The following is a 27,813-nucleotide window of genomic DNA, read 5'->3' as shown; positions in this document are numbered from 1 at the left end:
GTGGGGAAAAAAGAGCTACCTGGGACACCCACTGGCCCACTCCAACAATGCTTGCATAAAATACTCGGGCCTGTGCCATTTTACACAATTATGATAAAATTAAGTGCTTGGAAGTGTATGAAATAGCTTTTATTTCTTGTACTCTTAAGGAGGCTGACTGTGAGGGGCAAAGAAGACTTTTTTTAAAACCCCCCAAAATAAAAGCAAACCTCGGTTTGTTTCCTTACCTTTAGAGCACAGAAAGGGAAACGCTTGTAGCCTCTATTCTAAGCCGGTAGCCGGCCTTGAGACGCTGTGACCAGTTTAGGCTCTGTCCCTCTTCCCGTAGGCCCCTTTTAGTCATCAGGCCAACAGTACCACGCCTATTCCAAAATCGCAGCTGGCTCTTCTGTTTTTTCTTTTCTTTTCTTTGCTCTTTGTTTGAGACAGAGTCTTGCTCTGTAGCCCAGGCTGGAGTACAGTGGTGCGATCTTGGTTCACTGCAACCTCTGCCTCCCAAGTCCCAGTTCTAGCAATTCTCCTGCCTCAGCCTCCCAAGTAGCTGGGATTACAGGCACGTGCCACCATACCCAGCTAGTTTTTGTATTTTTAGTAGAGACGGGGTTTAACCATGTTGGTCAGACTGGTCTTGAACTCCTGACCGCATGATCCACCGTCTTCGGCCTCCCGTGCTGGGATTACAGGCATGAGCCACTGAGCCTGGCCTATTTCGAAGGCTTCTTTTGAATGTCAACAGAAGAAACTGAGGGGCAAGGAGGGAAATAGAAAAAGGGACACAGCAGTGGGTGGTTGTGGAAAATTTGATTGAGACTCACCAAGTTTTAAGCGAGAATCCAGAGTCCTGCTTTTTGTTTTGTCAGGAAAATTCCATGATGTGTCTGAGAGTACTCACTGGACTCCGTTTCTTAATGCAAGCGTTCATTATATCCGAGAGAACTATCCTCTTCCCTGGGAAAAGGTAGGCGTGGTCCTCTAATCCTTAGAATATTTAGCACCAAACCTGCCGTGTACTGTTTTTGGACTTGTGTTTACCGCATTTATACCACTCTGTAAGGGCTGCTCGCCATTCCACCTTTACTGTCATGCGCATTGCTTGGATATAGTAGATGGTTAGCTAATACTTGAATTACTTACAAACACAATTTGGGATATATCACTTCATCATTTTGCTCCGATAGTAATTAATCTGAAAGCACTTCCAACAAACACATCACAAAACATTTCCAAAAGTCCTTATGGGGTGTGCGTGTGTGTGTTTTGTTTTGTTTGTTTTTTTGAGGCAGAGTCTCACTCTGTCTTCCAGACTGGAGTGCAATAGCATGATTTCGGCTCACTGCAACCCCCACCTCCCAAGTTCAAGCAATTCTTGTGTCTCAGCCTCCTGAGTAGCTGCGATTACAGGCATGAGCCACTACACCCGACCTCTTAGGTGGTTTTTAATAACTAGAAACTGCAATGTGCTCGCCTGAAATTTTTTGTTAAGTTTCAATAATATAAATGAATTTATATATATATATATATATATATATATATATTTTTTTTTTTGAGACGGAGTTTCGCTCTTGATACCCAGGCTGGAGTGCAATGGTGCGATCTCGGCTCACCGCAACCTCCGCCTCCTGGGTTCAGGCAATTCTCCTGCCTCAGCCTCCTGAGTAGCTGGGATTACAGACACGCGCCACCGTGCCCAGCTAATTTTTTTTTTTTTTTTTTTTTTGTATTAGTAGAGACGGGGTTTCACCATGTTGACCAGGATGGTCTCGATCTCTTGACCTCGTGATCCACCCGCCTCGGCCTCCCAAAGTGCTGGGATTACAGGCTTGAGCCACCGCGCCCGGCCAATGAATTTATATTTATTAAAACGTTTAATAGGATTGTTATTATGAAATCACCCAAACACACATGACTCTAATTTACTTGTTCGGCAGGACACAGAGAAATTGGTAGCTTTCTTGTTTGGAATTACCTCTCACATGGTGGCAGATGTCAGCTGGCATAGCCTGGGCATTGAACAAGGATTCCTTAGGACCATGGGAGCCGTGAGTACATCCCTTTATGGGGAATGACTTTATGGGAGTGATACTGTCACACCTAAGATGAAAACCTGACCGTTTTAAAGGAAAGGAAAATGTTAGGTTATTCAGACTTCTGCCCAAGGCAGTGTTTGGTTAGAGGTCCTATCTTTTCCAATTCCTTCCTTTCATTCGTCTTGCCAGCTGTGTAGATTGATCCACAATCTACAATCCACAATCGAGCGGCCAGTGTATACTGAAGACAGTAATAGATGCAAGGTTTTGTTTTAGTCACAAAACTATTTGAGAAATCTTAGGTTTTATTCAAGCTGTGTCTCTCAATAAGGATATGAATACCTGCCGCTTAGTTCTATTTAAAACTAATATTTCTACCTTTTTGGACTTTTTGTTTTTAACTTCCTATATGAAAATGTCATATCCCCAAACTGAAAATTGTGATCTGACCTGATGACTTAGCCTCTGGAAGGCCCCTGGTTAATGTTAATTGCATTCTGTTACAATGTGTGTTATATTTAATTGATATTTATTGAACATTTATTAAACATATAAAATGTTTAATTGTTAATATGTATGTTTAAATGTTAATTACAGTCTGTTAGAAATTTCAACTTCAACTCAGAGATTGTTATATATACTCTACAAGGCAGAATTGTCTGTAGTAGCTTTATTATTAGACATATGTATCCAACTCAGTTGCCTATATATATGTGTATATATATATATATTTTTTAATAAAATGTTAGTGTGAAAATTGAGTCTATTATGCATCCTCAGCAGTTCATTGAGTTAGCTGTCGTCTCCCCACCACTCGCTTGATTGTGGGAGTAAGAGTTGGGGCTACAATTTGTAATACACACCAGACGGTTCTCTTTCTTTCTCAGATTGACTTTCACGGCTCCTATTCTGAGGCTCACTCGGCTGGTGATTTTGGTACCGTTTATTTACATTTGCCAAATTTCCTCCTTGTGCTCTAGTTCGCTTATAATGAGATCACTACTGTGCTTTCAATGTGTGTCTTTAATATTTTGCCTGTTGCATGTATTTTCTATTTCAGGCTGCAGTTTATTTAGAGTAGAGATGCACCTCATTTAACATGGAGATGTAGTTCTAAAAACTTGTATTTGTGTATTTTTTGTTAAAAAAAAACTACATTTTATTGTTAACGTCATAATTTCAGAAAATCTTGACTTATACATTGGGTTAAAATTCATGAGCTAATGTCTTCTACTCTCCTAATACTTCAGCCTTAAACTGATGAGCTCTACCTTTTGTCTGCAGTAGTAAATTACTTTTAAAAATTTAAATGAGGTGGTGAATGGTGTTTATTAAAAGAAACCCTTACGGTGTATATTTCCTTAAAGTAAAACAAAAAACACTTTTGGTCATATGGCTAATTCTTTCTTAATCTATATGCTTCACTAACTAAGATTTTTAAAAGATACTTTTCCTTAAAAAAAAAAAAAAAGCATGCCTTTACCTAAAACAATGAACAAAAACATGTATTAATGTGAAAAACTAATAATCTGGCTTGTCAGACTGCATATTGAGAGACGCATAGCATGTTTGCCACTAATCCACCGACTGTCTATTTTTCTCATGCCCTAGGAGGAGATGTGTTGAGCCAGTTTGAATTTAACTTTAATTACCTTGCACGACGCTGGTAAGAGCAATGTACATTTAAATTTGTGATACCTAAATAGCATTTAGAACCTTGACTCTTTTTGTTAGAAAATGTAACTTAGAAACCTTCTGCATTGGTAAATTATGAAAAGCAAAACTGTAGATTAGAATAGTCTGAGTAGATTCTTGGAAAAATTGAATTCCACTCAATTTTGAATGGAGTAGAGGTGATGAGTCACAGCTTTACTTTTTCAAAATGATTATCTCATCTTACGCTCCCATCAACTTTGTATAACCATTCTGCTGCTTCTGCATTCTCCAATACTTGGTATTGTCCAAGTGTTAAAATTTTCCAGCCTGTTTGTGTATAATGGTATCTCGCTAAGGTTGCAATTTGCATTTCCCAGATTACCAATGATGTCAAACTTTTCTGTATTATGGATCATTTGTGTTTGATTTTAAGTGAAAATTTTTCCAGTTTTCAATCTATTTTTCTGTTGGATTGCTTATCCTTGTTATTTATTTGTGAGTATTTATATATTCTGGCTTCTAATTTACATTTACATTTAAATATGTGATTTAAATATTTAAAATATTTTCTCTTGTCAGTTTGTCACTTTGTTACAAATGTCTTTCACAGTTTGTGGTGTGTCTTTTCACTTACTTTGTAGTGTATGTTGACTAACAGAATTCATTAATTTTCATGTAGTTGAATCAGTTTTTCCTTTCTAATCTGTACTGCTGAGGTCTCATTTAAGAAATCCATTCTGGTCGGGCATGGTGGCTCATGCCTGTAATCCCAGCACTTTGGGAGGCTGAGGAGGGTTGATAACGAGGTCGGGAGATTTGAGACTATCCTGGCCAACATGGGGAAACCCTGTCTCTACTAAAAATATAAAAATTAGCCAGGTGTGGTGGAGTGTGCCTGTAGTCCCCGCTACTTGGGAGGTTGAGGCAGGAGAATCACTTGAACCTGGGAGGCGAAGTTTGCAGTAAGGCAAGATCCAGCCAATGCACTCCAGCCTGGCAACAGAGCAAGATTCTGTTTCAGAAAACAAACAAAAAAGAAATCCGTTCTTAGCAGGATGTGGTGGTACAGCACCTGTAGTCCAATCTACTTGGGAGTCTGAGGTGGGAGGATCACTTGAGCACAGGAGTTTGAGGCTTCAGTGAGCTATGATTGTGACATTGCACTCCAGCCTAGGCAACAGACCCTGTGTCTTTAAGAAAAAAAAAAAAAGGACACCGGTCTTTAAAAAAAAAAAAAAAAAAGGAGGCTGGGTGCAGTGGCTCACGCCTGTAATCCCAGCACTTTGGGAGGCCGAGGCGGGCTAATCACAAGGTCAAGAGATCGAGACCATCCTGGCCAACATGGTGAAATCCCGTCTCTACTAAAAAAAATACAAAAATTAGCTGGGCCTGGTGGTATGCACCTGTAGTCTCAGCTACTCGGAAGGCTGAGGCAGGAGAATTGCTTGAACCCAGGAGGCAGAGGCTGCAGTGAGCCGAGATTGTGCCACTGCACTCCAGCCTGGAGCCTGGCGACAAAGCGAGACTCTGTCTCAAAAAAAAAAAAAAAGGGGAAAGAAAACCCTTCTACCTTGAGGTCAAATGGTTATTCTCTAACATAGACTTCTAAAGCTTTTATAGTTTTATTTCTTAGCTTTATGTCTTTTCATTTAACTGGAATTAATTTTTTGTATGTTCTGAGATGTAAATCTAATTTTCTTCCTGTGGAGATAACGAACTGTCTCAGAATGACTTATCAACAGTCTGCCCTTTCCTTACTGATCTGCAGTAGCTTCTCTGTTTTGGTTTTGTTTTTCTTTCTGTCTCTCTCTTTTTTTTTTTTTTTTTGAGACGGTCTCACTCTGTTGCTCAGGCTGGAGTGCAGTGGTGTGTGATCTCGGGTCACTGCAACCTCCAGTTGCAAGGCCTAAGTGATCCTCCCATCTCAGCCTCTGCCTAGCTAAATTTTAGTGTTTTGTAACAGATGGGGTCTTGCCATATTGTCCAGGCTGGTCTTGAACTCGTGGGCTCAAGTGATCCGCCTACCTTGGCCTCCCAGGTGTTGGGATTACAGGTATGAGGCACTGAACCCCCTCTAGGTTATAAATTAAAATGTTACTTGTATGCGTGGGTCAGTTTCTGAGCTTTCTGTTATGTCCTTTTGGTCCCTGAACAATACTGATTATTTTAATTGCTGTAACTTGATAGTAAGTCTTGGCCTCTGTTAGGGTAGATCTTTTAACTAGTCCTTTTCTTCAGAATGCCTTGCCTATTTGTTGCCTTTGTTCTTTCAAATAAGATTTAGGTTCAAGTTGTCATGTTCTAAGAAAAACTTGGCTGGAATTTTTGATTAAGGGTTTATTGAATCTAGAGATGAATTGGAAAATTAACAATTTTGAAATACTGAGGCCAGGCACCGTAGCTCATGCCTGTAACCCCAGCACTTTGGGAAGACAAAGCAGGTGGATCATCTGAGGTCACAAGTTTGAGACCAGCCTGACCAACATGGTGAAACCCTGTCTCTGCTAAAAATACAAAAATTAGCCTGGTGTGATATGGCACGTGCCTGTAATCCCAGCGACTTGAGAGGCTGAGGCAGGAGAATCACTTGAACCCGGGAAGCGGAGGTTGCAGTAAGCTGAGATCGGGCCACTACACTCCAGGCTGGGTGACAAGAGCAAAGCTCTGTCTCAAAAAAAACACAAAAAACTTTGCATTCAAATAAAAAGATTTGTAAGGTATAAATAAGATAACATCACTATTTATTTCTTTGTATCAGGTTGATCTACCTTTTTTTGTGTTTAAATTTATTATGCTTTAAGTTCTGGGGTACATGGGCAGAACGTGCAGGTTTGTTACATAGGTATACAGGAGCCATGGTGATTTGCTGCATCCATCACCCCGTCATCTACATTAGGTATTTCTCCTAATGCTATCCCTCCCCTAGTCCTCCACCCGCCGACAGGCCTTGCTGTGTGATGTTCCCCTCCCTGTGTCCATGTGCTCTTACTGTTCAACTCTCACTTATGAGTGAGAACATGGGGTGTTTGGTTTTCTGTTCTTGTGTTAGTTTGCTGAGAATGCTGGTTTCTAGCTTCATCCATGTCCCTGCAAAGGACATGAACTCATACTTTTTTATGGATGCATAGTATTCCATGGTGTATATGTGCCACATTTTCTTTATCCAGTCTATCTTTAATGGGCATTTGGGTTGGTTCCAAGTCTTTGCTGTTGTGAACAATGCCACAGTAAACATACGTGTGCCTGTGTCTTTTTTTTTTTTTTTTTTGAGACAGAGTTTTTTGCTCTTGTTGCCCAGACTGGAGTGCAGTGTTGTGACCTTGGCTCACGGCAACCTCTGCCTCCCAGGTTCAAGTGATTCTCCTGCCTCAGCCTCCCGAGTAGCTGAGATAATAGGCATGTGCCACCACGCCCAGCTAATTTTGTATTTTTCAGTAGAGATGGGGTTTCTCCATGTTGGTCAGGCTGGTCTGGAACTCCTTACCTCAGGTGATCCACCGGCTTTGGCTTCCCAAAGTGCTGGGGTTACAGGCGTGAGCCACAGCGCCCAGCCACAAGTGTCTTTCTAGAAGAATGACTTACAATCCTTCTGGTATATACCAAGTAATGGGATTGCTGGGTCAAATGGTATTTCTAGTTCTAGATCCTTGAGGAATCTCCACACTGTCTTCCACAATGGTTGAACTAATTTACACTCCCACCAACAGTGATCTACTGATTAAGAAATAAATTAGTTCAAAAAATTCCCCCATGAGGGTAGATTTTTCAGTTTCTTACAGTTGTGTCAAAGTTTGTTTTAGTATATATATTTTGAAGGTATATTGTTAGGTACATTCAATTTCAAAAGGATATCTTTCTGGTGAATTGAGCTTTTTATCGTGATGCAGAAACCGTCTTTATCTCTAATAATAGTTGCTGCGTTGCGTTAAAGTCTGCTTTATCAGATACGACAGGAGTTACACTGGTCATGTTTGGTGATATTCCATGTTGCTAGAATAAGTAGGCTCAGGTTAAGAGCTGCTGAGATCACGCCACTGCTCCAGCCTGGGCGACAGAGTGAGACTCTGACTCCATCTGAAAAACAACAAAAAAACCCTCCACGTTCCACACTACAGTGCAGGGTGTGGCTCATGTCCTCAGGGCAAACACTGATTGTCCCATTTGCTCACCTCTCAGGGTGTTTTGTTTCCAGTTGTTTTTGGCCTTAGAAAAATTTCTGCTGTCCTGCTAGCCTGGTGATTCATTTAAAAAAATATTTTCTGTTATTTTGTCTAGCCTTTTAAGCTATTTTTATTGGGAATGCCATCCCAGTGCTGCTCTTACAAAAAATGAGTCTCTCAATTGTTTGTTTCTTTTACCTACTAAAAGAAACCTACTGGCCGGGCGTGGTGGCTCACGCCTGTAATCCAAGCACTTTGGAGGCCAAGGTGGGTGGATCACCTGAGGTCGGGAGTTCAAGACCAGCCTGACCAACATGGTGAAACCCTGTCTTAAAAAAACAAAAATAAATTAAAAAAAGAAAAAAAAGAAAGAAAAAAAAACCTACTAAAATCAGATTTTACTGGTTGTGATTTTTAGCTTGTTTATTCTGAGGATTTTTAGCCGGGCGCTGTGGCTCACGCCTGTAATCCCAGCACTTTGGGAGGCCAAGGCGGGTGGATCACGAGGTCAAGAGATCGAGACCATCCTGGTCAACATGGTGAAACCCCGACTCTACTAAAGATACGGAAAATTAGCTGGGCACGGTGGCGCGTGCCTGTAATCCCAGCTACTCAGGAGGCTGAGGCAGGAGAATTGCCTGAACCCAGGAGGCGGAGGTTGCGGTGAGCCGAGATCGCGCCATTGCACTCCGGCCTGGGTAACAAGAGTGAAACTCCGTCTCAAAAAAAAAAAAATAAATAAATAAGTATTCTGAGGATTTTTAAATTAAAAGATGATTCAGTATAAATCTGATTTTTAAATGCTGCTCTTTCCAACTGAACTAATATTTGTGAACCAAAAGCCTGATTGAGAATTGTTTTCATTGCTTTATACTGTAAACCAAGAAGAACTGGAGACAAGTCTCAATCAAATTAGGAAGTTTATTTTTCCAAGATTAAGGACATACCCATGACGCAGCCTCAGGAGGTCCTGATGGCAATGTGTGCCCAAGGCGGTCGGAGCACAGCTTGGTTCTCTATACATTTTAGGGAGGCGTGGGGCATCAGTCAAAATATGTGAAATGGCTGTTGGCTGGTTAGCTCAGTTGGTTAGATTGTGGTGCTGACAACACCAGTGTCGTGGGTTCAGTCCCCTTACAGGCCACTTGTTTGAACTGAGATCGCCCCACTGCACTCCAGCCTGGGTGACAGAGTGAAACTCCATCTCAGAAAAAAATAAGTAAAATGTCCATTGGTTCATCCCAGAAAGATGGGACAACTCAAAGCGAGCAGGAGGCTTCCAGGTCAGGTAGATAAGAGACATTCTTCTATTAGCCTTTCACTGAATATGCAGTTTACAGGAATAGCGTCACTTATGCCTTAGGCTGGCTTAGTGAAACATTAGGCAAAGGAAGCAATCAGATACACATTTGTCTCAGGGGAGCAGAGGGATGACTTTTGAGTTCTGTCTGTCCTTTGTCCACAGGAATTTCCTTGTGGGTAAATTGGGAGGAAATATGTAGCTTTTAATCTTTGTAGCAATCTTATTTCGAAATCGATTGGGAGGCAGGTTTGCCCTACACGGTTCCCAGCTTGACTTTTTTTCCCTTTAGCTTAGTGATTTTGGGGTCCTGAGATTAATTTCCCTTTCACAATACTTTTATTCTTTGCATAATTTTTTTGTATACTTTGTATATTCTGAAATTAAGATGTCAGAGCGAGGGGGCATTTTTATAATAGTGTTTATAATTCTTGGGAATAATTCAACTTGAAAGAATCAAAGTACTTTAAATTTCCTCTTGAACTGTGAATTCACAAAATGAAGCCCTCCTTTTGCACTTCATAGTTTCCGATGTGTAGACATACGTAAATACTGGATTAAGTTACCAGTTGTTGGCTCTGCTTCATTGGGCAAATTGTTTAGCTTTTTTTTGCCTTAATAATTTCTTCTTATGTACCATGGGAATACCACAGTACTAACCACCTGAGATCATTGCTAGGATTAAATAATTAGTGCATGTAAAGACTTTTACATGGTGTCTGGCACAAAAGAATCATGGAATAACTGTTAGCTGCAGTTGTTGTTACTATTATTTTCAGCTTCAGAATCAAAACAACTCTTATTTTATTCTGCATTTTTCAGGTATGTGCCAGTCAAAGACTTACTGGGAATTTATGAGAAACTCTATGGGCGGAAAGTCATCACCGAACGTGTAATTGTTGACTGTTCACATATCCAGTTCTTAGAGCTGTAAGTAGAACTCAGAGGACGGTATGCAGCTGATTTCGTTGTGACTTCCTTAGCATAGTTTTTATGTTTTAGTTTCCTGAGACTGGATTTTGGATTTATGGATTCTGCTTATTGAAAGGCAGTTGCATGACAGTGGATATGGGTGGATGAAACTTTTTCTTCATTACTTGCTTCAATTCTCTGTTAGAAACTGCAACTCACAGTCAAAATTATTGCTTATGTTGCAGGTACGGTGAGATGCTAGCTGTTTCCAAGGTAAAGGCTTCATTCTTCTAAATCTTAAAGGATGATGAAGGTTCCAGCTGTAGTACTGTGTTAATTTATTTATTTTTCCTTCTCTCTGCCGTAGCTGTATCCCAGTTACTCTACAAAGTCCCCGTTTTTGGTGGAACAATTCCAAGAGTATTTTCTTGGAGGACTGGATGATATGGCATTTTGGTCCACGAATATTTACAATCTAACAGGCTTCATGTTGGAGAATGGGACCAGGTGAATTAATATTCCATTTCTAATACCAATCACTCGCTTCCTTTTTTACCCCAGGCCCCAACATAACTCTCAGGTTTTTCAACTGATCACATCAAAACAAAACAAAACAAAAAATCTCATGAAGTGCTTTCCTAACCTATTCAAAGAGGGAAAGAATGGAAACTCGGTCATCTTATAAACCTGACCAGTTCCCATCTACTTGGCTTGGTTGATGCTGCTCGTGTTTTAGAAATAGACAGATATTGCCAAATTTGGGGTCTGCGAGAAATGGCTCGTGCTCCATTTCTTTCTTTCTTTTTGAGACAGAGTCTTGCTCTGTGGCTCAGGCTGGAGTGCAGTGGCGTGATGTCGGCTCACTGCAACCTCTGTCTCCTGTGTTCAAGGGATTCCCATGCCGCAGCCTCCCAAGCAGCTGGGACTACAGGTGTGCACCACCATGCCTGGCTAATTTTTGTATTTTTAGTAGAGATGGGGTTTCACTCCATTGGCCAGACTGGTCTCAAACTCCTGGCCTCAAGTGATCCACCTGCCTTGGCCTCCCAAAGTGCTGGGATTACAGGCGTGAGCCGCCGCATCCAGCCTCCATTTGTTTCTTTTGGAAAAACCCACACTGGGGGCTGGAGTGCCAGGTCTCCGCAGGCCCCAGAGTGGCTGTGATCTTGCTGTAGCCAGCAACGAGGGTGTGGTGACACACTTCTCTATCTTGACTACACTCTCGAGTTTGAGGGCGTCAAAGGATACCTCACCTAATACTAAAAAAACAGAAGCAAACAGAGCCATAGCTACACACCCTCCAACACACGCTCCAAAATAAAATGAGAAATAAATGCGTTTGTAAAACATTCTGTTCAAATTTGGCCTCTAGCCCAGATGGGACAGCTGCTGAACCTGCAGTTCCTTTTCTTCTCCTAAGCATGCTCAGAACAAGTGTAAATCAGAGACTTAGCCCAAATACAGATCAGGTGGGCTGCGATTCTCCCCACTTCTAGCTGTAGTAGATCATTAGACTCTGAGTCCTACCCTACCCCTAGATCAGAGGGAACTAATTCTCCTCTGATACCTAATCTCTTTCTTTCTGTTTTTTTTCTTAAGAGCACATGTGTTTTGTTTTTTGTTTTTGAGACAGGGTCTTGCTCTGTCACCCAGGCTGGAGTGCAGTGGCATGATCTCACTTGAACTCTGCCACTACACTTCAGCCTGGGTGAATGGGCTGTCTCCTGGGCTTAAGTGATTCTCATGCCTCAGCCTCAAGTAGCTGGAACCACAGGCTCATGCCACTGCATCCAGCTAATTTTTTGTATTTTTGGTAGAGATGGGGTTTTACCATGTTGCCCAGGCTGGTCTCTACCTCCTGAGATCAAGCAATCCACTTACCTCGGCCTCCCAAAGTTCTGGGATCATAGGTGTGAGCTACCACGCCTGGCCAAAAAACCTATTTCTTTTTTCTCTTTTTCTTTTCTTTTCTCTCTTTTTTTTTTTTTAAGACAGGGTCTCTTTCTGTCACCCAGGCTAGAGTGCAGTGGCTCAATCTTGGCTGACTGCATTCTCTGCCTCCCGGGTTCAAGCGATTCTCCTGCCTCAACCTCCTGGGTAGTTGGGACTACAGGCGTGCACCACCGTGCCTGGCTAATTTTGGTATTTTTAGTGGAGAGGAGGTTTCGCCATGTTGGTTGGCCAGGCTGATCTCGGTCTCCTGGCCTCAAGCGATCCGCCCGCCTCTGCCTCCGAAAGTGCTGGGATTACAGGCATGAGCTACCACACCCGGCCTAGAGAACCCCTTTCTGACCGTACTGTTGGACCTGCAGCGTCTTCCCACTGCTGACCCGAAGCCGGTGGACATGTGGGTGTGGCTAGGAAGCACAGGGCAGCCCCTGAAGCAGCGATGGGGCAGAGCGGGAGGCACAGGGCGTACCACTAGCAGTAGGACAGAGGTTCTCTGGGCAGGACCTGTGCCTGGGAAACTGTTCCAGGTCAGGATCGTAGCAGGGTTGGCTGTTGAGTGGGAGTGACCTCCAGAGGTGGAGGTCCAGAATGTTACACCGAATAAGGCTCCTTCACCCCTACAAACATTTGCTGGCATCCAAACAACGCTAACCATGATTATATATTGTGCTGATTTGAAACACAATTCCATTCAATGAAAGCTTCGACTTTCACTTGCTACATAATAAACTGGTTTCTAAGACTCAATGAGTAACAATTTGGCAGGGGTAGCAATCTCAGATGAATGCCATTTCTAATAGTGAAATAAGCCTCACCTAAAATCCCCAAGCTCTCCTTGTGTGGACGTGGCTTCTAGGTACATGCTGCCGTGGTTGTAGAGAATTTAAGAGACCTGCCACTCACTGCTGAGTTATCTGGGACAAGTTGCTAAACCTTCCAAAATCTTATTTCCTCACCTATGAGATTGAGACAGGAATAATATTTTTATTGTAGGATTTTTGTGAGGAGTAAATTAGATCAGTCAGGTAAGGGTTTAGCATAGAAGTAAGCACTTACTAAGTGTTGGTTACTATTATTATAATTATGCTTAGAAGGAAGCAAAGCTGATATTGGAAAGATTCATAACAGATGGGCATGGTTGAGTGATTGACCTGCACTTACTCGTTTTATATCATCCAAACTGGGAAACATTTTTTGGTGTTCGTTTTCGGTTTGGTTCTCCAAATAGCTAGGGAAGGATGTGTAGCTGGACCTTACTCTTACGTTAGGAAAAGAAATTGAGAAATAACATGTTTCTTATCTCTTGATCCCTGTTCTAATTTACCAAGGTTTAAACTTTCATGAGCTGATCGATGCTTTGCATACATCTACAAAGAAAGATTGGTTAGAATTTATGAATATTTACGGGAATTTCAGCGAAGTCTCCAAAAAGAGGCAACACAAATAAATTCATAACAGAAAGAAAAACATAAATATGTTCTTACTAACGGCATTTCCCAGCTTACTAATGCTAGATGATCTTCCACACCGCACTTACGTTATTTGGAACTTATGGTATATTTTCTAAAGAAGCAATGAAATAGTGTCAGTCACATTCCTAGCCAGAACTCCGCTCACCTCAAAGTCTATTTGAAAGCATAGCGCTAATGTTGTAAGACTGCCTTCTGCAGTCTGGGATGGAGAAGAAAAGGTTCAAAGAGAAAACCTTCGCCGCAGCTCAAAGCTGGCCTGAGAAATGTTTTGGTAGGAAAAGTTGGCCTTCAGCTTTTTCCCACCCCCTTTTTGGAATTTCTTTTTCAGCAACTAATTTTCCTCACCCCTACACTCCACGTGACTTTGCATTACCGCAAAATCACTCCCTCAGTGACCTCCATATGAGTCTTCTGAAGATGGTCTTCATTCCAGAATCCTCTCTGACGTTAATACCCACTCCCTCAATGCTTCCGTTCAGTGCTGGGGGAGAGCCTCTAATGGGAAGAGTTTATCTCTTGCATTCTCAGAGGCTTTTTCACTTGTGAAAGGGGATCCTTCATTAGCTATTTAATTACTGAATTTATGGAATTTTTTAAAGAAATGAAATTGAGAAATTCAGGCACATATAGGCATAAATGTGCATAACTGGGCAGAAGGTGGCATAATTGGGAGCCAGTTTTTATCACAGTCTCAAATTCTGAGACGTCTCATGTTAGCATGGAACAGCTCAGCAGGTGCAGTGGGGAGGGTAGAGGAAGGCTAAGTCTGGGGTGACTGGCAGCATAGGCTGCCTGGGTTACCATGATAGTGACAGCTGTCAGCCTATTCACCCTCTCTGGGAGAACATGGGCTCTTAACTGGTCCTGTATGGCTAGATAATGAACACTTTATTATTATTATTATTATTTTTTGAGACGGAGTTTTGCTCTTGTTACCCAGGCTGGAGTGCAATGGCGCGATCTCAGCTCACCGCAACCTCCTGCCTCAGCCTCCCGAGTAGCTGGGACTACAGGCATGCACCACCATGCTTGGCTAATTTTTTCTGTGTCGTAGAGATGGGGTTTCACCATGTTGACCAGGATGGTCTTGATCTCTTGACCTCGTGATCCACCCGCCTCGGCCTCCCAAAGTGCTGGGATTATAGGCGTGAGCCACCGTGCCCGGCCTATTATTATATTTTTAAAGATGGGGTTTCACCATGATGGCCAGGCTGGTCTTGAACTCATGACCTCAGATGATCCACCCACATCGGCCTCCCGAAGTGCTAGGATTACAGGCATGAGCCACTGTGCCTGGCGATAATGAACACGTCAAACCTTTGGGAGGTGGTTGAAGCACATGCCCGATTCTTGGTAAAATTCATGCTCGTGAAGAAGTAAACAAATGCCTAACTCATTTGACTATTTCCCCAGTGACTGCAGCCTACCTGAGAACCCTCTGTTCATTGCATGTGGCGGCCAGCAAAACCACACCCAGGGGTAAGTGGATTCCAGAATTGTTCATAGAAAGAGTACATCTCACCTGGAGGGGGTGCCCTGTAGAGGCTGAGAACGGGGAATATGTAGAGAGACCGTTGTAGGTTCAAATTCCAGATTTGGCACTTACAGCTGTGTGATTTTTAAACTAGCTGCTTGAATTTTGGAGCTGTAGCTTCCTCCTTTTGCAAAATGGAAAAAACGTACCAACACTCCCAGAATTATGCAATGGTGGATGTAAAGCAATTAGCACAGAGTGAGTTGCTCATTAAATGGTAGTGCTGGGCACAGTGGCCCATACCTGTAATCCCAGCACTCTGGGAGGCTGAGGCAGGAGGATCCCTTAAGTCCAGGTGTTCAGGAACAGCCTCGGCGACATAGTGAGAGCCCTATATCTACAAAAAATGAAGAAAATTAGCCCGGTGTGGTGGTGTGTGCCTGTAGCCCCAGCTACTTGGGAGGCTGAGGCGGGAGGATTGCTTGAGCCTAGGAGGTTGAGAGTGCAGTGAGCCGAGACCACGCCAGTACACTCCAGCCTAGGCAACAGGGTGAGTGAGACCCTGTCTGAAAAAAGGAAAAAAGAAATGGAGTTAGTATTACAACTATCAATATTGTCATACTCATATGCTTCACCCGGATTTCACCATGAAAATGTGTTTATCAATGAGACACTGTGGGGAGAAGCCCTCTGTAGTAAGGGCTAGAGGTCTGGTTTTTTCTTTTTCTTTCTCTTTTTGAGGTGGAGTGTTGCTCTGTCTCCAGGCTGGAGTGCAGTGGCGCTATCTTGGCTCACTGTGACCTCCACCTCCCAGGTTCAAGTGATTCTCCTACCTAAACCTCCCGAATAGCTGGGACTATAGGTGCACGCCACCACACCAGGCTAATTTTTTTTTTTTTTTTTGCATTTTTAGAAGAGATGGGGTTTCCCCATGTTGGCCAGGATGGTCTCGATCTCCTGACTTTGTACCTCCCACAGTGCTGGGATTACAGGCATGAGCCACCATTCCTGGCCCACTTCGTATTTTAGGAAATGGTATTTCCTGCTGGAGTGAAGCACCGACCACCAGTCATTTATGCATTCATTGAATAATGTTATTATAAATATATGTATATTAATAAAATATAACAAAATAATACAAATAATAAATTATTAATCAGTAGGTGCCACAAACTGGTTAGATACTAGAGATATCATTATGATAGTATTTACTAATCAGTAGGTGCCAGGAACTGCCAGACACTAGAGATACCATTGTGAACAAGACGGAAACTGTTCCTGCTCTCAGGTATATGGCCTGGCAGGTAGATAGGCACTGAACGAGCAATTGTGGCCATGATTAAGTGTTAGGAAGAAAAACGCAAGGGATTCTGGGGATTTGCAACAGGGCATCCTGTCCTGGGCACAGGAGAGCTCTCCTTGAAGTGATGGCTTAACTGAGGTATTTAAGGATGGTCAAGAGTGGGCTACTCAAAAATACAGTATTGCAATGAAAGGTGTGAGTAGAATGATCTTAGCACTTTGAAAGAATGAAAATTACACAGAAAGGTTTCAGTGAAGTCCTCGTTTGTTTTATTCGAATTGGGGGAGTTTGTTTTTTTTCCTAGCAAACCATTCCTTTAACAGAGTGGTGGTGTTTGCTAATCACATTGAACACCTTTAGATTCGGCTTGCCACCTTCAGGTTGCCAGAGCCGTGACACTAGGTGGTGGCTTGCCCAGGGCCCCGTCACGTACGACTTTGGCCTACTCCCCACATCTGTCATTTCCAAAGCCTCTCTGAATCCTCCAGTCCTCTGCTTTATGGCTGGTTGACATCTCTATATGTGAAAATGTATTTTTATCTTCAATTCTAGCACGTCTTTGAAGATAAGTCAGTATGCCAACTGGGTCGGTGGCTCTTGCCTGTAATCCCAGCACTTTGGGAGGCTGCGGTGGACAGATCACCTGAGCTCAGGAGTTTGAGACCAGCCTGGCCAACATGGCGAAACTCTGTCTCTATTAAAAATACAAAAAAATTAGCCGGGCATGGTGGTGCACGCCTGTAGTCCCAGGCTACTCGGGAGGCTGAGGCAGGAGAATTGCTTGAACCCAGAGGCAGAGGTGGCAGTGGGCTGAGATCACCACTGCACTCTGGGCTGGGGGACAGAGCAAGACTTTGTCTCAAACGAAAACTGTACCAGTTCCCCACCAGCTGATATCTGTTTCTTACCCTTTTATGTGAAATACTGAAATACCTTTAATTTTTTCATAATCTGGAAAGAAATGAGGCCTTTTACTCCTACCGTAGAGGTCTGAGATTATATGAAATATTTTTATAAGGATAGGCTTTTAAGCCTTAGAAATGTATTTACTAAAAGATTTTGTGCAATCAAGGTTTTTCTAAAGTTAGACTTTCTGTGTTGCTCCTTCAGCCTTCTGATGTTACGATTTTGCAGGCTTTTAACCTGTGATTAACATGACTGGATTCTTCTGCTCGGGTTTTCAGGGGTTAATTATTTTCTCGGTTTAACCAGTTTGTTTCTCTTTCTCCTCCACAGCTCAAAAATGCAGAAAAATGATTTTCACAGGAATTTCACTACATCCCTAACTAAAAATGCTGAGAGAAATATAAACTATACTGAAAGAGGAGTGTTCTTCAGTGTAGATTCCTGGACCCCGGTAAGAATTTTCTGCTCAGATTGAGAAAAAGGAATGCTGCTGCTTGTGATGTCTTGGTTCGCAGAGTCCCTGGGTATTTATTTGTACGTTGAAAGTTACCCGTGGTGGGCTGTGGTGGCTGGGAGGCTGAGGTGGGAGGATCGCTTGAGGCCAGGAATTTGAGACCTATCTGGGCAACATAGCTAGGCCCTGTCTCTACAAAAAATAAATAAATTAGCTGGGTGCGACGGCTGTGCCTGTAGTCATAGCTACTCGGAGGCTAAGGTAGGAGGATCGCTTGAGCCCGGAGTTCGAGGCTGCAGCCAGCTATGATCATGCCACTGCACTCCAGCCTGGGCTTAGACACGTGCTAGCCCAACCTCACTCCAGCCTGGGCTTAGACACGTGCCAGGCCAGCAGATACTCTTGGCATCCATATGTGGTTTGTTCTGGAGACGCCCTGAGTCTGCTCCTCAGTGGTCTCTGTCAAGTCAGGATGACCCTGGGCCCCCAGGCCAGTCCTGCTTTGTCCTCAGTCCCAGGGATGTTCGCAGTGTTGAAGGCTCACTGTGCATAGCCCCACTGTGTATGAAACCCATCAATGAAGCTACCTATTAAGTGAAGACAGTCTACTGGGGGGATGTCAAATGAAAGACAAATGAACTCGGACCCTTAGAACATTTGAATCTAAAAGGAGTGACAAATCCAAAACTAACCATGACATGAGCAGATTCTGACAAGTGCAGACTGCAGCAAACGGCGAGGTAAGGGCTCGCTAGATAGCGAAGAGAGTGGGCGTCATGGCTCACGCCGGGAATCCCAGCACTTTAAGTGACCGAGGCAGGTGGATCGCTTGAGCTCAGGAGTTTGAGACCAGCCTGGGTAACATAATGAGACCCTGTCTCTGCAAAAAATACCAAAAAATTAGGTGGGCATGGTGGTGTGCACTTGTAGTCTCGGCTATTAAGGAGGCTGAGGTGGGAGAATTGCTTGACCCTGGAAGGCAGAGGTTGCCGTGAGCCGAGGTTGCACCACTGCACTGCAGCCTGGGTGCTACAGTGAGACCCTGTCTCACAAAAAACAAAGGGAGAAAAGCTTCATCTTGAAAGCTGTCAGACAGAGAAGGGTTCTTGCAGGAGGTGACATTTGAGTTAGGCCTTGGACAGTAGACAGTATTTAATCGGTGAGAGTACATTTCTGTTAGTGGGTTGGGGAAGTTTCAGGTGTTGGGAAATCTGCATAGTGTTATTTGCCTGGAGCACAGGACGAGGGATGTGAGTTACTGTGAGAGGCTTAGGAAGCGAAGTAGGCATTGATTGTGGTGGCTCCTGATGTCAGGAGAAGGATGTAGACACCTTTGTGAATGGGGTCTCCGGGAATTGGGGACGGGCCTGGTTTAGGTTTAATGCTCCTCTGTCACTGCCTTAAAATTCTTAAACTTAAAACCAACAAAAACTTACAATTTTTGTTGGTTTGTTTTTGAGACGGAGTCTGGCTCTGTAGCCTAGGGTGGAGTGTAGTGGTGTCATCCCAGCTCACTGCAACCTCCGCCTCCTGGGTTCAAACAATTCTCCTGCCTCAGCCTCCTGAGTAGCTGGGATTACAGGCACCCACCACCATGCCCGGCTACTTTTTGTGTTTTTAGTAGAGATAAGGTTTCAACATGTTGGCCAGGCTGGTCTGGCACTCCTGACCTCAGGTGATCCACCCGCCTCGGCCTCCCAAAGTGCTGGGATTACAGGAGTGAGCCACCGCGCCCGGCCTTAACAATTTGTTAACAAAAGGCTGCACGTTTTAATTTTGCCCAGGCCTCCTTAAATAATGTTGCTGGTCCTAGACCGGGGGACGTGACTCTATCAAAGCACGTGTCATTTCGTCTTGCCATATTTGCATTTTCTCCTTTGAAAAGAAATGAATTGTCTAAGGATGGAATTTATGTTTGCAGTGTCTGTCATGGTGCCTGGCATACAGCAGGAGCTGATGAATTGCTTCCTGGATGAATGAGCAAGTCAGAGCTGGACTTTAGGATGAGTCAATCTATGCATGGCCTGCCAGCGAGATTACAGTGGGCAAAGCAGAAGGCATAGTCATGCCTGAAAGAGCCGCAGAGCCTGTGCTTTGCCACAGCCTGTGCCATCTGGGCTGCCTTAATGCTGTGAGCCAACTGTGCTCTGCTTGGAGCAGACCCAGGATGCTGTGTGTGGTCTCATGTCACTCTTGGGCAGAGGCAGAGTCGTGTCCCCTTACTTGGATGGATCTAGTGTCTGGCCAGCTTGCTCAGGGCGACTCTAGTTTGTGGCGTTGTCTCTGCGGTAACCACGTTAAGAACGATTCAGCACCCCAAGCTGAGGGGCTTGCTGTCCCCCTAATTCTCTGGCTTATGGCTCCTAGCACTGTGCATGTGACCTCTCATGCCTGCCTGGAAGCAAATACAGCCACATCTCAACTTGGGTGTGATTTGGAGGATGTCTTTGGCATCCCGGTGTTACTCCAGTTTGTTGTTTAAAAAGTACATATATACACAAATAGGATTGTAGTTGTAGATTGAAAGGACTTGTCTTTGTTGTCAAGGCAGGGTTTCATTCTGTTGCTCAGGCTGGAGTGCAGTGATGGGATATCTGCTCACTGCAACCTCGAACTCCTGGGCGTAGCTGATCCTCCCATTTCAGTCTTCCGAGTAGCTGGGATTACAGGTATGCTCCACCACACCCGGCTAATTTTTTGTATGTTTTTGTCAAGATGGGGGTTCACCATGTTGCCCAGGCTGGTCTCAAACTCCTAGGCTCAAGTGATCCTCCTGTCTCAGCCTCCTAAAGTGCTAGGATTACAGGTGTGAGCCACTGCACCTGGCCAGACTTGTCTTGTAAGAAATTTTAGTCCACCGGGCACAGTGGCTCACGCCTGTAATCCCAGCACTTTGGGGGGCCAAGGCAGGTGGCTTGCTTAAGGTCAGGAATTTGAGACCAGCCTGGCCAACATGGTGAAACCCCATCTCTACTAAAATACATAAATTAGCTGTGTGTGGTGGTGTGCACCTGTAATCCCAGCTACCAGGGAGGCTGAGGCAGGAGAATTGCTTGAATCCGGAAGGTGGAGGTTGCAGTGAGCTGACATTGCACCACTGCCTTCCAGCCTGGGTGACAGAGCGAGAATTCTTTCTCCTCATGCTGGTCCACGCCTCTCAGGCTGTAACTCTCCCATCCCTCAGCATTAGCATAAGGCACTATCCCAACTGCCTGTCCGATGTGATCTTACTTGCTGATAGGAAGTAATGTTCATTGTTGAGCACTTGTAAAAACTCACTTCCTTCATGCACGTCCAATTCTTTGGATAGGAAACGGTAGCTTTGTTGACGATGCCATGTGTCTTTACTGTCTGATTATTTTGTTTCAGGATTCTATGTCCTTTATGTACAAGGCGTTGGAAAGGAACATCAGGACCATGTTCGCAGGTGGCTCTGAGTTGTCACAGAAGCACGTCTCCAGCCCCTTGGCGTCTTACTACTTGTCACGTCCTTATGCAAGGCTTGGCTGGTACGTTTATCTCACTTGTGAATGTTTTCTTCAGTATTAATTTTATTCAGTCATTATGCAGCTGTTTTTTAACTTCATTTTATTTTATTTTTGAGACAGAGTCTCGCTTTGTTGCCCAGGCTGGAGTGCAGTGGCGTGATCTCGGCTCACTGCACACTCCGCCTCCCGGGTTCAAGAGATTCTCTGCCTCCGTCTCCCGAGTAGCTGGGATTACAGGCATGTGCCACCACACCTGGCTAACTTTTGCATTTTTAGTAGAGACGAGGTTTCACCATGTTGGCCAAGCTCATCTTGAACTTCTGGGCTCAAGTGATCCACCCACCTCAGCCTCCCGAGGTCCTGGGATTACAGGCATGAGTCACAGCGCCCAGCCCTTTGCAACTGTTTTAAATGGCACTTGTTAGCACCTTGTTTGCCAATCAATTTATCATCAATGAAAGCATTAATTTATTTGATTTTTAAAATTATATTTTCTATACTAGAGATGGGGTTTTGCTTTGTCATCCAGGCTGGTCTGAAACTCCTGGGCCAAATGATCCATCTGCCTCAGCCTCCCAAAGTGCTGGGATTACAGGCATGAGCCACCGTGCCTGGCCAAAAGCATTAATTTAAGGGTTAAGTTACTATAACAACAAAATGATCTCCTTAAATTTGGTCAAATGTGTTTAAATACAAGGATGTTTTGGTTTACTAAATCACAACAATAAAGGTTTATTTCATGGAATTTTTGCAAAGCTCTGATATTCTTGGAGATATATTGTTACAGATTTCTTTTGTAATCTAATAACATTAGAAGGATGTAAGCAGATAGCTGTTGTAGTGATTTAAATATTATAATTTCATATGGTAAAAGCTGATCTACCATGATAGTTTTATAAAGAGAATGTTAGGAATTCCTCTGATTTTAAAAGCAACCAAAACTAAGCCCCCCCATAAATAAATAAAATCAAAACAAAACAGCAACAACATGCAAAACCAAGCCCAAGTACATAAAAGTGACTGTTTTCTGGGGGTTTGAATGAAGGCTTTTTTAAAAAAAATCACACCCCTTAATTCCAAAGGGCATTGCCTTTCCTCGGCACAGTTTCCTGACAGCCCTTCCTTTCGGGGCCTCTGTGCGTTCAGCTCTAGTGTGGGAGACGGGGAGGTGCATGCTGTCTTCACTGGTCGTTCACTTGTGAGTCATAGCTCTTCTTGGCCACCTTCCTGAAAGATCCAAAAGGCCTCCTGGTGGGCTGGCAGCCACACAAGGACAGCCAGCCACAGCGGTGTCCCTAGGGCCATTACTGGCCAGCACTGAGCCTCCAGAGTGCAGAGAACAGAGCAGCAGATGCCCCGGCTCGCCCGCTGCTCCCACCAGCCGTCACGGCCTTTTTCCTTTGTTCTGCCATGTGTTCTTTATGTGGCGATAAGACCTAGAATAAACAAGTGACTTCCAGTCTTTCCAGCCCCATTGGTGGCACCTGAACCTTTGGCTCGGCTTGCCCAGCTCTGTAACTGGTGGCTGGTGGCATCTCGTCTAGGAACCTCTGCTCCACATGTTGGACACTTGATCTGGCCCAGTAGCAGTTGCCTGTGTGGCGATGGTAGAAGCATCGTTTATTTCACACAGGCTTGTCTTAATGAGTTGACAGATCAGAAAGCAGCCTGCGCCGTGGCTGGAGGGGCTTGGTTGGACTGGACTTCCTCTCTGCTCTCAGGCAGGCCCTGGTTTGACATGTAAGATGGGAAACTTCATGAGGACACTTTTCATCCTCTCAGGTTAGGTGGTCCAGAAATGCTTAGAGGCCTTGATTTGTCCATTTTTATTGTATTTTTCCCCTTAAAGAATGAGACTGAATCACACAAACAACACAACCTCAGAAACAAATATTCACAACAGTCAACACAGGGTGGAAAAGTCAGTGAGAGACAGTTAACGTGCTGGGCTGTAGAAAGGAAAGAAGCAGGAGACAGCTTTGCCCCCTGTACTCAGTGTGCACCGTGGCGGGTCCCTTCACTTCTCTAAGGGCAATGACCTCAGCTGACCTCAACCAGGATGGGCACGGCGACCTTGTGGTGGGTGCACCAGGCTACAGCCGCCCCGGCCACGTCCACGTTGGGCGCGTGTACCTCCTCTACGGCAGTGACCTGGGTCTGCCGCCCGTCGACCTGGACCTGGACCAGGAGGCGCACGGGATCCTCGAAGGCTTCCAGGTGAGACGCTATCTCATGCTTTCTCTTCTAGTGCTCAGTAACCACTGCTTGCATTTTGTAGCAGATCCTCCAGGATGAGTAACTAGTAACAAGAATGATTACAGTAACAAACAGCTGGTAGTGTACAATTGTGAATCGCTTTTTATTTTCAAAAGCATGTTCACATCGTTTGTTATTCTGTCATCACTCTAATACCTTCCAAAAACACACATGCTATTGAGAAATGCTTTGTGTGGCCGGTTGGGATGTGATTTCTTGATGATATAAAACGTCTTTATACACACACACACACACACACACACACACACACAGAGAGAGAGAGAATGTATATATCTGTAAAACTTTTTAAGCATTTTATTTATTTTTGAGATAGAATCACTTGCCCTGTCACCCAGGCTGCAGTGCAGTGGTCCAATCTCTGCTCTTTGCAACCTCTGCCTCCCAGGTTCAAGCAATTCTCCTGCCTCAGCCTCGCGAGAAGCTGGGACTACGGATGTGCACCACCATGCCTGGCTAATTTTTGTATTTTTAGTAGAGACGGAGTTTCACTGTGTTGGCCAGGCTGATCTCAAACTCCTGACTTCAGGTGATCCACCTGCCTTGGCCTCCCAAAGTGCTGGGATTACAGGCGTGAGCCACCGCACCCGGCCAGAATTTTAGATTCACAGAAACGATATAAAGATAGTTCAGAGAGTTCCCGTGTACTGTTTACTCATTCTCCCCTATGTTAACATCTTACATAATTATGGTATACTTGTCAGAAATTAAAAATAAAAACAACATCGGTACATCACTATTAACTAAACGCCAGACTTTTCTTTAGATTTCATTCTTTTGTCCTACGTGGTTATTCATCTTCTGAAAAAACCTGCAGTAATTACAGACGTTGCTCGTGGAGTCCAGGCATTAATTCCTCCCAGGAATGCCAGGGTCCTGGAAAGTGTTTCTAACAGCAGAGGCATTAGTTTTTGTAACAGCAGTGAGGAGGGGTAGACAGAGCCCTTCTGCTAGTCGCTGACAAGGGTGGGGCTTCTGGCGACACTGGCCTGGCACTGCATTCTCTGAGTGTCAGGCGCCAGGGGAAGGAACCCTAGACCTCTGGTCAAATCATTGGGGTTCTTCCCGGCAAGCCACTTAACCTTCCGCTGTGATGTTAATCCCGTGAAGAGAAGAGAAGATGGCACACCTGAACATGCTCTTATTTTTCTTCGAGATGCAGTCTCTGTTCGTTGGCCAGGCTGGAGTGCAGTGGTGTGATCTTGGCTCACTGCAGCCTCTGCCTCCTGGGTTTCAGTTATTCTCCCATCTCAGTATCCCAAGTACCTGGGACCACAGGTGCGCACTGCCATGCCCAGCTAATTTTTGTATTTTTTGTAGAGACGGGGTTTCACCATATTGCTAAGGCTGGTCTTGAACTCTTGACCTCAGGCAAGCTGTCCACCTCAGCCTCCCAAAGTGCTGGGATTATAGGTGTGAGCCACCGTGCCTGGCCATGAACACACTTTGAAAACTAAGTGCAGTGGTTTATGATCTAGTTTAGGCTCTGATGAAAGGAGCTCTGAATCCAACATGTACACGTAAGGGACTGGCCAGTATATCAGGTCACAGTCTCGGAGGGACAGCATTTATCAGAGCCTTCTGACACCAAATGAAAAATTTCCAAAATAAATCTATCTAATCCGGTTGCTTCTTACTTCTCTACAAAGCCTTTCCCCGTCAGACTGTTGTGCAAAGTGTAAAGCTTTGGGCGCGTGTGAACAGGGAATGAGAGAGGCAACTGTTTCCGATGGGTGATAAACTCTCTCAAAGACCACTTGGGTGAGGAAGGCAGTGGCTCCATGCCCTCCTCCCCGACTGACCTTTGATAATTTCAAAGATGGCAAGATAAAGGCATGGACCAGGGATAGGAATCCTGCCCTCAGGCCCTGACCGCAATGAGTGTCTCGGTGTCCTCATTTATACGATGAAGGTTTGTGATAGATATCTCAAGGTCTTGCCTGGTTTAAAATTCTGTGCTCCTCTTGGAATGCTGGGCTGGATGGTGCAGCTGATGGTGATGAAATGAACCAGTTCTCAGCTGGCAGGGCCCCGGTTACTGGTTCCCACCCTGCCCTAGCGTGTTTTGTTTATCAAGTTTCCGCCTTATAGGAAAGGGCAGTACTCACTGATGCCATTGCCCACGCGTGTGGAGAGATTAGCTCATAAATAATGAACCTGGGTCGTAGAGCACGTGCATGATGAGGCAACCACCATTGTGTGTGAAAGGCCGTTGATTGTTACGTAAGTTGTGAATGAATTGCATTCAGGTCTAGGCTGATTCCAGACAGGAGGAAAAGAAAGACGGAGAAAGTCATGCCAGTGAAGAAGAGTGTCCCCGAAGAGACTGAGTTTTCTATCTGTTCCTCCCTTAATCCGTTTAAACAGCTTAGAACAGTGTCCGCAGCAGCACCGTCCTGCAGGGCTTTCTGCACTGATGGGAATGTCCCGTAGCTGTGCTGGCCAGTGAAGGAGACACTAAACACAGGCTTTGAACATTTGAAATGTGGCTACTGCGACTGAGAAACTGAATTTGTATTATTTATTTATTTATTTTTGAGTTGGAATTTCACTTTTGTCGCCCAGGCTGGAGTGCAGTGGCGCGACCTTGGCTCACTGCAACCTCTGCTTCCCAGGTTCCAGCGATTCTCCTGCCTCAGCCTCCAGAGTAGCTGGGATTGCAGGCATGTGCCACCACACCTGGCTGATTTTTGTATTTTTAGTAGAGACGGGGTTTTCACTGTGTTGGCCGGGCTGGTCTCGAACTCCCGACCTCAGGTGATCCACCCGCCTTGGTCTCCTGAAGTGCTGGGATTACAGGCGTGAGTCACAGTGCCCAGCCTATTTTAGATACTTTCAAAGATAAGTTTGATGCTCAATGTGGGTCAGAACATACACGAGGCTATTTTCGACAAACCTACAACTTGTAAGTTCGACCCTCTACTTTCTGGCATCTTTGCTTCTTCTCAAGGCAGACAGACATGCTGCAAATGTGCTTAGGGCAGAGCTCCCTAACTGACGTGTTGTAGATGCGTTACAGCTTGCCGCACTGTTGGCTTTTGGGTGGCAGTGGGGGTTCCCCAGGCCTCTCGGCACCCTGGGAGTCAGGAGTGCTCTTTCCAAGGACGTGGCTCAGCCTAGGGGAAGTAAACTTGTGCCTCCTCAGCCCTCAGGTCGCTTTGGCTCGGCCCTGGCCGTGTTGGACTTTAACCAAGATGGCGTTCCTGACCTGGCTGTGGGCGCTCCCTCCGTGGGCTCCGACCAGCTCACCTACAAAGTAAGGCTGCTGCTGGGGTAGGGCTGGAGGAGAATGGGGTGGGCAGGGAGGGGACTCTGAGGGAGGCCAACGGTGGGGTGAGCTTCTGGAGCAAAGCAGCCAGCCAGGGTGGCAGACAGGGCATTTGTTAGTAGGTAATCTCAGGCTCCTCCGGGGCCTCGCCGTGACCTTGAGTCACCTCGTAGCACCTGCTGCTGCCTCCCTGGCCTGATTCTGGCCTTGTAGGTTCCCAGCTGCACCAGGTATTTTGTTCTTTTTTTCCTCCCAACCATGCTGAAGGCCAGCGAAGGGAGACAGAAGTCCCAGCTAATCTGTAGTTTCTGGTTATCACAGGAGGGAGGTGACTTCCCTGGACCTTCCCTCAAATGCTGGATCCAAGCCTGCTGAGATCTTGGGCCCTGGTCTACAGGGCTGGCTGTATACCATAGCAGGGCCCACACATCCGGGAGCCACGTGTGACCACGGAGGCCACGGGCCCCCGCTTGCCGGCTGCCCTGCTCAGGCTCCCCTCTCGCCCTTCTCCTCACACTCCATTTCTAGACATGCCAGCGCCTGTCACATCTTGAACTCATCAGACTCTCTCACTTTGCGATCTTTGCTCATAGTTTCCTCTGCTCGAAAAGCGTCTTCTCCCCTGTCTTTCTTTAGGAGTGACATGCCACTTCTTGCAAAAAGTATCATCTGACTTCTGGGTGAGGCTGATGCTTCTTTGTCCCCACACAGCATCCTGCGCTTGGCCCTGTTAAAGCTCCTTCTACCGTGGGTGTCATAATGACCTGTGTGCCCGCTTTTCAGGAGGGCAGAGATTGGTCTTATTTGCCATTGTGTACCTAGTACATGGCTTATGATGGAAAAAAAGTGCTTATAGAATGAATGGGGTTGGAGACAGGCAAGGTATAAGAGGAACTGATTGATAACACGGAATAAAACAGCTCAGCCTGTATCCTCAGGCAGGCGAATGGTACACATGTGGTATGTTGGCATTCAGATGTGCCATGGGTACAAGGGGCTGCAGCCCGGGAGGCTTCATGGGAGAGCCTGACACTGCTGGGCCCGAGGTGTGCACAGAGCTGAGTGAGTCACTCTGCAAGCGCACTGCACAATTGGTGTGGAGGATCCTGAGCAAGACACTGGGGAGGCAAAGAGGAACGGAGCATCATTTCTGCAGTGCGGACTCTCGT

The 27,813-nt window shown here is 45.0% G+C and overlaps 1 protein-coding gene across 1 annotated transcript in view; it reads left to right on the top strand.

The window, feature by feature from the left end:
* Window positions 1-27,813, top strand: part of GPLD1 (glycosylphosphatidylinositol specific phospholipase D1) — a 65,502-nt gene that overhangs the window by 14,117 nt on the left and 23,572 nt on the right. The window contains exons 5-16 of the mRNA XM_012458521.3: window positions 861-958; window positions 1,929-2,039; window positions 2,915-2,963; window positions 3,639-3,693; window positions 9,966-10,073; window positions 10,301-10,328; window positions 10,423-10,562; window positions 14,891-14,956; window positions 17,491-17,611; window positions 20,984-21,123; window positions 23,133-23,319; window positions 26,522-26,632. Coding sequence (XP_012313944.2) covers window positions 861-958; window positions 1,929-2,039; window positions 2,915-2,963; window positions 3,639-3,693; window positions 9,966-10,073; window positions 10,301-10,328; window positions 10,423-10,562; window positions 14,891-14,956; window positions 17,491-17,611; window positions 20,984-21,123; window positions 23,133-23,319; window positions 26,522-26,632 — 1,214 coding nt within the window. The remainder of the gene's footprint in view (window positions 1-860; window positions 959-1,928; window positions 2,040-2,914; window positions 2,964-3,638; window positions 3,694-9,965; window positions 10,074-10,300; window positions 10,329-10,422; window positions 10,563-14,890; window positions 14,957-17,490; window positions 17,612-20,983; window positions 21,124-23,132; window positions 23,320-26,521; window positions 26,633-27,813) is intronic.

Source organism: Aotus nancymaae, unplaced genomic scaffold, assembly GCF_030222135.1.
Source record: "Aotus nancymaae isolate 86718 unplaced genomic scaffold, 86718_ANA_hifiasm-v0.15.2.pri h1tg000051l, whole genome shotgun sequence".
Taxonomy (NCBI): domain Eukaryota; kingdom Metazoa; phylum Chordata; class Mammalia; order Primates; family Aotidae; genus Aotus; species Aotus nancymaae.
The sequence above is the reverse complement of the archived record's forward strand: the minus strand, read 5'-3'. Positions and strand labels throughout refer to the sequence as shown.